This window comes from Phocoena phocoena, chromosome 19, assembly GCF_963924675.1.
Source record: "Phocoena phocoena chromosome 19, mPhoPho1.1, whole genome shotgun sequence".
Taxonomy (NCBI): domain Eukaryota; kingdom Metazoa; phylum Chordata; class Mammalia; order Artiodactyla; family Phocoenidae; genus Phocoena; species Phocoena phocoena.
In genome coordinates, this window is record NC_089237.1 from 58,248,305 (window position 1) to 58,262,433 (window position 14,129).

The 14,129-nt window shown below is 44.9% G+C and overlaps 1 protein-coding gene across 1 annotated transcript in view; it reads right to left on the reverse strand.

Moving 5' to 3' along the window:
• Positions 1–14,129, reverse strand: part of LOC136139191 (multidrug and toxin extrusion protein 2-like) — a 49,580-nt gene that overhangs the window by 10,176 nt on the left and 25,275 nt on the right. Inside the window, exons 11-14 of the mRNA XM_065898073.1 lie at positions 11,127–11,235; positions 10,276–10,351; positions 1,962–2,031; positions 1,117–1,249 (exon numbers count right to left, since the gene is read on the reverse strand). Coding sequence (XP_065754145.1) covers positions 1,117–1,249; positions 1,962–2,031; positions 10,276–10,351; positions 11,127–11,235 — 388 coding nt within the window. The remainder of the gene's footprint in view (positions 1–1,116; positions 1,250–1,961; positions 2,032–10,275; positions 10,352–11,126; positions 11,236–14,129) is intronic.

Below are 14,129 nucleotides of genomic sequence, written 5' to 3' on the forward strand. Positions count from 1 at the left end.
CTAACTGGTTTAGTGCAGTCCCGCTAAAAAATTTTTACAAAAATGGAAAAGCTAACCCTCATAGTCATACAGAACTGGAAGGGGCCCTAGATGGGCAAAACAAAAAAACTGGAAAAGAACAAACTTGGAATATTTCACTTTCTAATTTCAAAACTTACTGCACAGGAATCTAAAATACACAAAGGAACAAAATGAACATATCAAGAAACAGAAACAGACTCATGGTTCCCGGCATGCAGGGCAGGGATGGACTGGGAGTCCAGGATTAGCAGATGCAAACTATTATATATAGGATGGATAAAAAAGGCCCTACTGTAGAGCACAGGGAACTGTGTTCAGTATCCTGGGATAAACCATAATGGAAAAGAATATGAAAAAATGTCTATATGTGTATAACTGAGTCACTGCTGTACAGCAGAAATGAACACAACATTGTAAATCAACTGTACTTCAATAAAAATTTTTAAAAACTTGTATAAAATAGATAACTAATAAGAACCTACTGTATAAAAAAATAAATAAAATTAAATTTAAAAAACAAAAACTTAAAAAAAAAAAACAAAACAAAAACAAAAACTTACCGCACAGCTACAGTAATCCAAACAGTGCGGTACTGGCATGAGCTGGACATAGAGACCAATGAAGCAGAACAGAGTCCAGAAATAAACCCACACGTCTCTGGTCCACTGATTTTCAACAAGGGTGTCAAGACCATTCAACAGAGGAAGAATCGTTTTTCAGCAAACTGTGGTCACCTCGTCTAGGTGATTCCAGTCACGTCTCAGGACTAAGCTAATGCATTACGACCTCAGGGAGCTGTTCCAAGCCATCATAGGAGATCACAGCTTTCACAGTACTTAACCCAAATAGAAAAATTGTGTAATTACTTAATCTTGCTCTCATCCTGAGGGCAGGGTCATGTTTATTTTTTTCAAGTCAACATTTCCAGTGTTTTTGTATACCGAATACACAAATTGTTTTCATATACCAAAGGGAGAAAATCATTTTTCCTATTCCACAGGGTCACTTTCCAGACAACTGGTTTGTATCTCAAGCAGTTTATCCCAACAGGACAAGTGAGATGTAACGTAAGTCACCGAGGAATCAGACACATACCTATTATCCCGTGATTAGCAGCAAACATCAGAGATGCTCCAAGGGGAAAACCAAAAACATAATAACCAATGGCATTCAGGAAAGCACCCATCTTTTGTTTTCCTGCACCTCTCAGGACTCCACCAGAGGTGCCCTAAAGAGAGGAAAACCAAAACCAGTGCTGCGGTCATTTATAGGTGTCATCATCACATCAGGTCAGAACACAAGCTGGTATTTCACAGCTCTGAATACAGTCACATACCCTATATCAAGACAGGGACCGCACCTTACGTAAGAGATAAAGGAGAACATTTGCCTTCTAAAGTTATGTTAAGGGACTTCCCTGGTGGCACAGTGGATACGACTCTGCGCTCCCAATGCAGGGGGCCTGGGTTCGATCCCTGGTCATGGAACTAGATCCCACATGCATGCTGCAACTAAGAGTTCTTATGCCACAACTAAGGAGCCTGTGAGCTGCAACTAAGACCCCACACAACCAAATAAATCATTTTTTAAAAAGTTAACATTAAGAATAACTACAGCAGCTTTCATTCAGAAACCTACCAAGTAACAGCATTTAAATCTCTATTTAAAAATAGTTCATGGGCTTCCCTGGTGGTGCAGTGGTTGAGAGTCCGCCGATGCAGGGGACGCGGGTTTGTGCCCCGGTCCAGGAAGATCCCACATGCCGCGGAGCGGCTGGGCCCGTGAGCCACGGCCGCTGAGCCTGCACGTCCACAGCCTGTGCTCCACAGCAGGAGAGGCCACAACAGTGAGAGGCCTGCGTACCGCAAAAAAAAAAAAAATAGACACACAAAATCGTGCTGCATATAGTACACAGAGGTAAAATCACTGCAAATACTCACCGCAAGTGCATCAAACAGATGAAAGGGAGCAAAGATGGGCATCACTTGGCTCACAAGGGACACGATATCTCTGTTGGAGAAAGGAGAAAAAGCATCAGTGACCCAAAACTCACAGTTAAGTGTGGCACGAATCACCTGCTGGCTGTACCAACCAGTCAACTCAGTCCACACACTACTTTCCTGTGTGATAAAACGAGGACACGACAAAACCTCACTAACTTCAACGTCACCAGTTAGAATTTAGGTCGAAAGGGACGTGGGCTAGGCTGCCCCAACAGAGCATAATTCTTAAAGTTCTGTCGATGAGTATAAAAATGTGAGGGTTGGTTACAGATGAATTGGTTTGCAGGGCAGAAATAGACACAGATGTAGAGAACAAACGTATGGACACCAAGGGGGGAAAGTGGTGGTGGGGGGTTGCTGTGATAAATTGGGAGACTGGGATTGACATATATACACTAATATGTATAAAATAGATAACTAATAAGAACCTGCTGTAAATTCAAAAAAAAAGTTAGGGTTGGGAAGAAAAAGCAGGTTTCAGCCTGTGAAGGGTAATCTTCCCCTGTGGCTGGGAGTCTTCCTCAGAAATGCAGCTGGAGGCCAGTGTTCAAGGCAGAGAAAACATCTGCCTCCTCAGGGATGCCCTGAGCTCTGGTGGCTGTGCCGGAAGGTCTGTCTGGCGAGGGCCTCACGTGAGGCTCAGGGGCCTTGCAAGGGGCTTGGGGGCCCTGGAGAATGACTCAGCAGAGTGGCGGTGACCGTAGGCCTACACCACGGAGCCAGTGTGGATGCAAAACACAACAGACGGCGGTGCTCCCCCCAGAGCTCTGGCCTCCCTCCCCTCAGCCTGTGGGGAAGACGGTTAGCCAGCAGGTGCCACCAACTCGGGCAGAGCCCGCAGGCAACCCTCTCACCAGAGCAGCGACCTCCTCCGCGGAGCAGACCCGGGACTGCAGCGTCGGCTAACCCTGCACTGTCTCTACTAGTCAAAGTGACAACGTGGTCCTTCCTTCACAAGTATAAACATTAAACCAACATGCACCAAACACTGAAGAAAATCAACAGCGCAAAAAAAAGACCAAAATGACCAGGCAGAAGAGCTGACGCAAAAGGAAACAGAAAGAACGCAAAGAGAGAAGCTTAAAAATTATAATTCCTGTTCTTAGAAATATTCATAACAGTAGGCATTTAAGTAAAAAGCAGTTGGGAAAAGTAACTGGAAATGAAAAATATGAACACTAAAATACCACATTCCACTTAAAGACTGGACAAGGAAAGGGACATGGCTAGAGACTAAATTTTAATGGTAAATCTGAGGAAATATCCCAAAACACAGGAAACCACAGAGAAGACACATGTCAAATTAATCCATAAATACTATCATTTATCTCAATTTCCTAGAGCTAAAGAAAAATCCACTGCTTGAGACTGAAAGCCTACAAAGTGCCAGGCAGAATAAAAGATTCACCTGCACCTCAGCACGGCCGAGGACAAAAAGAGTATCTGAAAGGGGCTTCCCTGGTGGCGCAGTGGCTGGGAGTCCACCTGCCAGTGCAGGGGACACGGGTTCCAGCCCTGGTCCAGGAAGCCCGCACATGCCACGGAGCAACTAAGCCCGTGTGCCACAACTACTGAGCCCACGTGCCACAACTACTGAAGCCCGCGTGCCTAGAGCCCATGCTCCACAACAAGAGAAGCCACCACAATGCAAAGCCCATGCACCACAACGAAGAGTAGCCCCCACTTGCCACAGCTAGAAGAAGCCCGCGTGCAGCAACAAAGACCCAACGCAGCCAAAAATAAATAAATTTATAGAAGAAAAAAAGAATATCTGAAAGATTTCCAGAAAAATTAAGTTTCTGGGACTGACGGAGAGAGGCAGGCCCGTCGTCTTGACCCCTCCGGGCTGAAGTGCCTTCCCAGGCAGTGCCTGCTGAGTAATTGAAGGAGACATAAACTTTTAAGAAACTCTTCTTTGGGAATTCCCGGGGGGTCCAGTAGTTAGGACTTGGTGCTTTTCACTGCTGTGGCCCAGGTTCAATAGCTGGTTGGGGAACTAAGATCTGCAAGCTGTGTGGCCAAAAAAAAAAAAAGAAGAAGAAGAAAGGAAAAAAAAAAACCTCTGTTGGGCCATTGGCTGACTGCGGAGATAGCAGGCACCACACATGGCAAGGAACACAGTCTCTGTAAAAACTGGTTTAGAAAAGTCACCAGACGAATGGGAGAACTGCAGACCAGCAATGACAGAAAGCAAGAACAGCACTGCCTGGGGAGGGAGGAGAGCCTGGTTTCCAGAGTTATCACAGTTCAATATTAAAAACGTCCAGTTCTTAACAAAAATTGACAAAGCATACAGAGAAACAGGGAAGGAGGGAAAAGGAGATTGTCACACTGGCAAATATTGTCAGAGCTGACACTTTCAGAACTATGGAAATTAACCAAAGGCTTGCAGTCACTTCGGGAGCCCGTATTCAAGAGAAGTGGCTGAATCTTGGTGATGATAGCTCTGTGGTGTCATCCCCTGCTCCCAGCTCAGCAGTAACCTTAAAGTAACAGCCCACACATACTTCCAAGGCTGGAGGAGGAAGAGTGAGTCCAACTCTTTTTAAGTTTCATTCCCAGATTATAGTTACTAATTCACAAAAGGCCACCTGTCTGGTGGCTCCTTAGAAGACCCCCCAAAAGGCTGTCTTTATTTCATCAGGTTCCAACTGCCCAGTGCTAAAGTTGACCTTTAGGAGATTGTCAAAAATATTTACAGGCGGGACTCCCCCGGTGGCACAGCAGTTAAGAATCCGCCTGCCAATGCAGGGGACACAGGTTCGAGCCCTGGTCTGGGAAGATCCCACATGCCGCGGCACAGCCAAGCCCGTGTGCCACAACTACTGAGCCTGCGCTCTAGAGCCCGCGAGCCACAACTACGAAGCCTGCGTGCCTAGAGCCCATGCTCCGCAACAAGAGAAGCCACCGCAATGAGAAGCCCCCACACCACAACAAAGACCCAACGCAGCCAAAAATAAATTTATTTTTTTTAAAAAAAATGTACAGGCAAATGTTCTAGTTGCTGCTTCCTGAGGCAGTGGAAACAGGGCAAACAACACACTAACCAGCCAGCTTGGTAGGAAAGGCTGGGGATGAGGGGTGTGTCAGGGCTCGCTCTGGAAGCTCTGACATGTTACTGGGGATCTAGAAGGCCACACGCACGCCTAGGGCTGCACAGAGGCTCAAGAAAGACCGGGAAGGACCTAAGCTCTCACCTGGGGCTGAACTTGAGACGCTGCATGAACAGGAAGTGAAAGTTAAGGCCAAGCCGTAAACTGCCTGGCTGGGTGTTGAAGGTGAACCTGACGCATGTAGAGAGCCCGTCAGCCAAGACCGGGAGATGTCTGGGATGCAGACCGTCCAGTCATTAGCTGACCTCTAAGCTAACGCAGCAGAGACTTCAGTGGCCACACTCAACGAAGAGTACAGACCTTTACCGAAATAGCTCTTAGAAGTCATTAAGCAAACAAGAGCATCGACAACAAGAACCCAGGGGCCGGGGTGAACATGACTTCCAGAATTGCCAACATTATGATATTTTAAAATGTCTAGGTTTCACACAGAGAGCAGACATGCGGTGGCTGTGGGGGAGGGGTGGAGTGGGAGTGTGGGGTTCACAGAGGCAAACTATAGGACGGATAAAAAACAAGGTCCTGCTGTAGAGCACAGGGACCTATAGTCAAATTTTGTAATAACCTGTAAGGGAAAAGAATCTGAAAAAGAATCTATTTATATATGTATAACTGAATCATTTTGCTGTACAGCAGAAATGAACACAACATTGTAAATCAACTAGACGTCCACTAAAAAAAAACCCAAATCTAGTTTTCAAAAAAAATTGTCATGTAAAGAAACAACAAAGTATGGTCCACATACAGGGTGAAAAAGGGAATAAATAAAAATTGTCTCCGAGGAAGCACAGACGTTGGACTCGCTAAAATAGACTTTTAAATCATCTATTTCAAATATATATTCAGGGTTAGGGAAAACCATGTCTAAAGAACTAAAGGAAAGTATGAGAATGATGCCTCGCCAAATAGATACTATCAATAAAGAGACAGAAATTATAAAAAATAAAATCCATGGAGTTGAAAAATCCAAAAAATAAAATGAGAAATTCACTAGAGGGCCTCAACAGTAGATCTGAGCAGGCAGAAGGAAGAATCAGTGAACCTTAAGGTAAGCAAATTGCAATTATTTAGACTAAGGAACGGAAAGAAAAAGGAACGAAGAGAAATGAAGACCTGTTGGAACACCATGAAATATAACAACACACACATAATGGGAGTGCCAGAGGTGAGAAAGACAGAAAAGATATTTGAAGGAAGAATGGCTGAATACTTCCCAAATTTGATAAAAGACATGAATCCAAGAGACTCAACAAACTCCAAACAAGATATACTCAAGAGGGAGACGAGTCATTTGCTGAGAGTGATGGCTGAGGGTGGTACAGTGGGGTCAGTGGTTTGAGGAGCGTGGAGAAGGTCTGATATGGACTGCAGTGACGGACAGTGAGATGGCCAAAGAAAAGCAAGATGGACTTGCTTTTGATGCTGAGGGTCTAACTGTGGCCATAAGCTCCTAGTGGAACCAACATGCCCTCTTCCATGACTTTTCCAAAAGTGATGTGCTACGGACACCAACAGTGTGCACCTGGGTTCCTCCAGGCCAGGGTTCAGCCACACAGGAGGGATTCAGGAATTCCTCCAACAATGAGCCATGGCACCTACGCTACATAAGGGAAGGCGTAAAGGCAGGAATGTCATGACGGACTGAGAAAGAGTGCAGGACCAGAGGAGTCAACAGACTGGAGAGCCCAAGCAGCTGAGGAATCCTCTTAAGTAGACGTGGCTGTTGGAAGCGTTGGCGTTGTGGCCAACTGAGGACTGGAGCTGGAACAGTTACGTAATGACAAAGCCCCAAGCATGACCACGGGAGAGTGTGCCTGCAGAGAGCAGAGGTTACTGGGCTGAGGACTGGGGCACTGGACGGCTCATCCACGCAGATACTGAGTCCAGCCGGGATGCTGCTAGGGTCTGGGGGGCGAGAACACTATAGTGAAGATGCCAGAGTTTTAGGCAAAGGAGGAGGAAATGGAGATATACAAGCATGTATCACGTGTACAGATGCCAGAAGCTGAAAAGGATAGGAAGTAGTGTCACTGACAGAATTAGGAACCCAAAATGTCAAGATGAGTCAAAAAATAAGAAAATAAAGATTGACGGGTACAAAAGTAGGATCTGCATTTGGGTCCAAGATGATAACCGCAGTGGGGCAGAATGTGGACGCTAGGGCTGCTCAGGGGCACACTGGCAACCAGCTCCACAGACAGTGTGGTACAGCCACCAAACACCTAATGCTTCACCAGAAGTCCATCAGGTAGAATGAGGTACAGTGGACATAGTTCTGCTCTAACTGGAGCTAAGAGCACTGCCTTCAGGTTTGTATGAATTCCAAAGTGGAGACGCAAAATCACATTCCATGGGAAATGTCTGAAGGAAGTTCAGATGGTTACCATGGAGAAGAGAGCATGAGAGATGCCTTCAAATACCTGCAGGTTGTTACCTCAGAAATGGATTTAGATTCCTCCAAGCACAAGAACCAGAATAAGTGGGTGAAAATTACGGGTACATTTCAGCTCAAAATAAGGAAGGTGTCCTGGGACTTACCTGGTGGCCCAGTGGTTAAGAAACCACCTGCCGATGCAGGAGACATGGGTTCAAGCCCTGGTCTGGGAAGATCCCACATGCTGTGGAGCAACTAAGCCCGTGCGCCACAACTACTGAGCCCACACTCTAGAGCCCATAAGCTGCAACTCCTGAGCCCGCGAGCCACAACTACTGAAGCCTGCGCACCTAGAGCCCATGCTCCACAACAAGAGAAGCCACTGCAATGAGAAGCCCATGCACTGCAACAAAGAGTAGCCCCAGCTCACCACAACTAGAAAACGCCCACGCACAGTAACAAAGACCCAACACAGCCAAAAATAAATTAAAATTAAAAAAAAAAAAAGGAAGGTGTCCTGAGATTCAAAGCTGCCTTCAGAGGTAGCAAGATCCTCACCCACTGAGGTTATGAAAGTGTAAGTTGGACAACCTGGCAAGGATGTTTTGGAGGAATCCTGATGTAAGATGAGTGATTACATCAAATACCCTTTTAGATCTCTTTAATTCTAAGATCTTACCAAATTTAGAAAGATTTGCCATTATTTCTTCAAGTTTTTTTCCTGTCCCCTCTCCTCTCTGTTTTGAGAACCCTAGTTACAGCCTTTTTAGGCCAATCACAGCTCACTGATGTTCCTATTTTTCCAGTCTTTTTTCTCACCGCATTTCATTTAGGATATGTATTATTGCTCTATCTTCAAGTTCACTAATCTTTTCTCCTACACTATTTCTAATCTGCTGTTACTCTCATCCGATATATTTTCATTTCAGACATTTTCTTTCAGCTCTATAAGTTCAATTTGTTTTTTAAAAAATCTTCGATGTCTTACTTTAGCATGGTCACGTTTTCCTCTATCTTCTTGAAAATACAAAACATAGTTATTAAAACTTTTACTATCCCTGTGTACTAATTCTATCATATGTTTCATTTCTGGGTTGCTTTCAACTGATTGATGTTTCTGTGTGTTTTAATGTCTTGCTCCTTTGTATACCTGGTAATTTTTAATTAGATGCAGACATCGTGAATTTTAGTTTGTCGAACACTGCATGTTCTTGTAATAATTTAAGTACTCTTGAGCTCTAATACAGTTAAATTTCTTGAAAACAATTTGATCCTTTCAGAGTCTGCTTTTAAGCTTTATTAGGTGGGACCAGAGCAGGCTTCATTCTAGGGCTAATTTTCCTTCTACTGAGGCAGGGTCCTTCTGAGAACTCCACCAGCCATCCCACGCATTACGAGGTTTTGTTCATTCCACGTGGTGGGAACACAAACTCTTCCCAACCCTTTATGAGCTTCAGGGATTGTTCTGCCTGCTCCTTTCAGGTGTTCCTTCCCGTCCCTCACCCCACCTCCCTGGCCTCAGGTGGGACCCTTACACGCACAGTTGGCTCAGCGGTCAGCTGAAGAACTTGAGGGAGAGCTTCCACAGATCTCCAAGGCGCTCTCTGGGTGCCCTCCAGGCGCTCTCCCTGCTCTGGGACTCTGCCTGGGAACTCGCCACAGAGCCTCCCCACTCCCAACTCCATTTCCCCAACCCAAGGAGATGGGGGGCTTTCCCAGGGCCCCTGTCTGCGCTTTGTCCTGGAAACTCCCTCACGGTAAGCTGGGGCAATCACGGGGTTCTCCTCGGGGATTCATCTGGGCTGCCTGTGGTCCAATGTCTGAACGCCATATTTTAAAATACAGATTTTGTCCCGTTTTTTAGTTGTTTAAGACAGGAGCGTAAATCTAGTTCCTGTGCCTCCATCTGACCACCTCCCTAGCCCTAAGATTTTACAAGAATATATTTAAGCACTGGTCTAAAACCAGTGGGGTTGGGTGAAACTAGAAGAGCACACTTAAAAGTAATAAAACCGAATTTCTCCATAAGCATAATCTGAGGCAACTGGTGCAAATTACTGAAGCTTTTTCATAAGGATTTGGTTTATTCAAGACACTTTATTGCATCTAACTAATTACACAGATAGCTAGTGGGAAGGAGCCGCATGGCACAGGGATATCGGCTCGGTGCTTTGTGACCGCCTGGAGGGGTGGGACAGGGAGGGTGGGAGGGAGGGAGACGCAAGAGGGAAGAGAGATGGGAACATATGTATATGTATAACTGATTCACTTTGTTATAAAGCAGAAACTAACACACCATTGTAAAGCAATTATACCCCAATAAAGATGTTATAAATAAATAAATAAATAATTACACAAACACTGCATCATTACAGAAAATGCAGTAAAATTCAACCTAAGATTGGGTCAGTGGTTTATGCAAACACTGCCCAGATGATTCAGGCGTGCTGGCTGCCAGCGTGCCCTGGACAGGGAGGTGCCTTTCTGGGGATGAGGTTTTTTCCATGTTATTTTTCTGGGTATCTCTGGGCAAAAACACTGAGCACAAGAGAAAGCCCACTTGCGTTTGATAAATGAACTGGGTATCGGAGGGGTGGAGGGGGTTTCCATGGGCTTCCTTCATTCAAACCTGTTCCGATTCACTGCCAGCTGCACTACAGATTTTCCTGTGGAGTAAAATGCTATTCACCTCTCAGAGTCAGAAAAGTATAGTGAAGAAAGAAAGCATAAAACTAAAAATGTTCTCCTAGAAGATGGTACATACTTGTCACTGGTGAATGCATAGGCTACCACATCCTTTAAAGCAGCAAGTAAGATACCGGTTACAAGTGCGCAAACACCTGGAAAATACAGAGAAACAACAGGAAATGAAAAGCTCCCGAGTGATAAATCCTCGTACTGACTTGTCATGAGATAGTTGTGTCAATGATTTAAGAAATGTAATAATTTAAAGTGTTTCTTCTTACTGTCTAGGAAAAGAGCACCTAAGGTCAGATGATTCTAACTTCTTTTTCTAAGGGAGACTGATAGAAAAGATGTTCGATAAGAATGACAACATCATCAGAATCTTCTCTAACTGCTCAGATTCCAGAACATTCAAACTGCCTAAGGGTCAGTGATCCAGGAACCTGGAGAGCTGGGCACACAGATTCTGGTCAGAAATAAGCCTGCATGGGCTTCCCTGGTGGCGCAGTGGTTGAGATGCAGGGGACACGGGTTCGTGCCCCGGTCCGGGAGGATCCCACGTGCCGCGGAGCGGCTGGGTCCGTGAGCCATGGCCGCTGAGCCTGCACGTCCGGAGCCTGTGCTCCGCAGCGGGAGAGGCCACAACGGTGAGAGGCCCACGTACCGCAAAAAGAAAGAAAGAAGCCCGCACGTGACACCAACTGCCTTTGAAATGATTCCTGTTAGTACCAAGTGGAACAGTATTTAGCTGGTGCCTAATCACAGAAAGTCTCATTTAGGTGCTTCATTTAACTGAGTAAACAGGAGGCAGCATAAAGAAGAAAGGTTGCAGCTGCGTTTACACACGTAAGTCAATTCCCAGAGAAACTACGATATATATTTCTCAACTTGGATACCGCTGCGGCCAGCGAGCAGCAGTGCCACACTCACCTGCACACAGGAGGGCGGTGGTACAGGAGTGTCGTGCCTGCTGGGCATCCCCTGCCCCCAGGGCGCTGCCCACCCGGACGCTGGCTGCCACGCCAAGGCCTAGAGGCACCTAGAAATGAATGATCACAAAATCACGAGGAGGAGTCAGAGGGTCTGAAAATCAGAGTATCAGTGCACTGGAGTCTACCTGCGCGGAAACCCAGGACAGAGTCAGAGCCCCGGGTTCTAGACCCGGTTCCAGTACGTCCTTGCCGTGTGACTGGAAACAAGTGGCTTGGCCTCGCCCACTGTTACAGATGTGTAACAGCCGCCCTGACCGCTGCCCCCATCAGAGGCATCAGAGTAGAACCTCCTAAAGATGCTGGATTTGAGGGCAAAGCACCTCCCTTATTAGCTAAACATATACTATCAAGAGTCAATTCAACTTTGCTACATTTTGCAAGATTTAATGAACTTTAAATATATAAATCATTCTTAAAAATGAAACGAATCATGTGAAAAAAGCACTTAGAACAAAGCCTGGCACACTGTAGGAATTCCGCAAAAGCTGATGAAATCTGACTCCACCATACGTTATGTGTCCAACATTCCTATGTCTAATTACCCATTAAATCAAACTATGGCCCTTCATAGATGCCCAAACTTTATTTAATTACTGGTTATGGAAATCTGAAGCTATGTGCTTGCTTGCTTCTTAAATAGACCATTATTCGACTTGCAGGGTCATGTCGGTTGTTCTCCCGTGATGACGGTGCTGCCCTCGGGGGCTGTTTTTGAAACGCGGGTTGTGTAGTAACCTGATTTAGTTCTCAGGTCTGCTTTTAATAATTTATACGTCAGCTTTAACTTCTATTCCTACTAGAAGCAGCCGCCTCCTGAAAGCCGTCTACTTTGTTGCTGTTTGAGAACCAGCCTAAGTGAAGTTGAAAAAAAATATGTATTAAAAATTGTTAAGTTTAAGAACTTGAAAAGCAATGGACCTGACTATATAAAAAGTTACAAGACTTGTGGGCTCAAAGTATACATATTGGCTTCAGCCCCAGATGAATGGCCAGCTCACACGCTTAAACCCCCTCCTTCCCCAAATGCCACTAAAATGTCAGTAGAGATGCTTAACAGAGAAGAAACTCATTAACAACTCTGAGACTAAGTGAGCTGATGAGCTTCTGGAAGAGGGGAAGGACAACAGGAAGCCAAAGTCCAGATGAGAAAGAGGAAAAGGCTACATCCCACTCCTCCTTCCCACAGGGGCCCCAGGAGGCAATGATAAGCAGTCCTGTGGACTCATGACAGGGTCACAGACAGCACAGCCAGACCCCACTGCTGACCACCCCTCCGTCTCAGACTCACTGCACAGCGACTGGCGGTGTGAGTGCCTCAGAGCCAAGCCCTTCTCGTCTTGGGGGATGGGAGGCGGGGTGGGGCAGTGGGGGAGGTCAGGACTGCTGCTCCCTGCTCCCCACGCATAAATCCTTAAGTGAAGATGTCATGTGACAGATCCCACCTCTGTACTGATCCTTCCCACGCAGGGGAGAGGTCTGCTGGAGAAAAATCCACAAACAGGTCAGGAAAGCCATGTCAGCCATTTAGTTAATAAATCAACGCATTTTCCTTTTCTTGCCTAATTGCACAAGCTCGAATCTCCAATAAAATGTTCATTATAATTGTTGAATATTAAGATTCGTGTTACTTCAGTTATCTGATGGTCTCTGTCTCTCATCAAATGTCTCTGAATATGGCATCCCCGCCAGTCTCTATCCTCTCCCTGTGGAATTCCTACTAGATAGAAGATATATAATGGGTCTACATCTTTCACGTGTTCCAGTTCTACTTTTTCTCACTTGTATTTACTGTGGCAAAATACACGCAACGTGAAATTTACCGTGTTAGCCATTTCTTCCCTTCTTATTCCGGTAATTACTATGTGGTGTATTTTTTTTTTAACCATTAATAACCATTTTAAAGTACGCACTTCAGTGGTATTAAAATACTTTCGTAATGCTGTGCAACCATCACCACCATCATCTCCAGAACTCTTTTCATCTCCTAAAGCTGAAACCCTGTGCCCATTAAACAATAAATCCTCACTCCCCCTTCCCCCAGACGCTGGCAACCACCCTTCTACGCTGTCTCTATTGACTAGTCTAAGCACCACATGAGTGGACTTGTACAATATTTGTCTTTTTATGTATGGCTTATTTCATTTAGCATAATGTCCTCAAGGTTCATCCACACTGTTCCATGTGTCAGAATCTCCTTCCCTTTTTAACAATAATGATAACCCCATTGTATGTATATATCACATTCTGTTTAACCATTCATCTGTGGAAGGACATTGAGGCTGCTTCCACCTTTTGGCTCTTGTGAATAAGGCTGCTGTGAACATGAGTGTGAAAATATCTCTTTGAGATCCTCCTTTCAACTCTTCTGGGTATACATCCAAAAGTGGAATTGCTGGGTCATATGGTGATTCTATTTTTAATTTTTTAGGAACTACCGTTTTTCTATTTTCCCATGGCTGCATCATTTTACATTCCAACCAACACTGCATAAGGGTTCCAATATTTCTACACCCTCGCCGACACTTATCTTCTGTTTCTTTTCTTTTTTTTCTTTTTTCTCGAGAGTAGCCATTCTAATGGGTGTGAGGAGGTATCTCACTGTAGTTTTGATTTGCATTTCCTAATGATCGGTGATACTGAGCATCTTTTCATGTGCTTATTGGCCATCTGTATATCTTCCTTGGCGATAATACCCATTCAAGTCCTTTGCTCATTTTAACAACAGGATGTTTTGGTTTTTGTTATTGAGTTTTAAGAGTTGTCTATATATTCTGATTAGTAATCTTTATCACATAGGTGATTTGCAAATATTTTCTCCCATTCTGTGGGCTGCCTTTTTACTCTGTTGATACTTTTTTTTTTTTTTTTAATCTTTTATTAATAGCCATCCCCCTTTTTTTTTTTTTTTTTTTTGCGGTACGCGGGCCTCTCACTGTTGTGG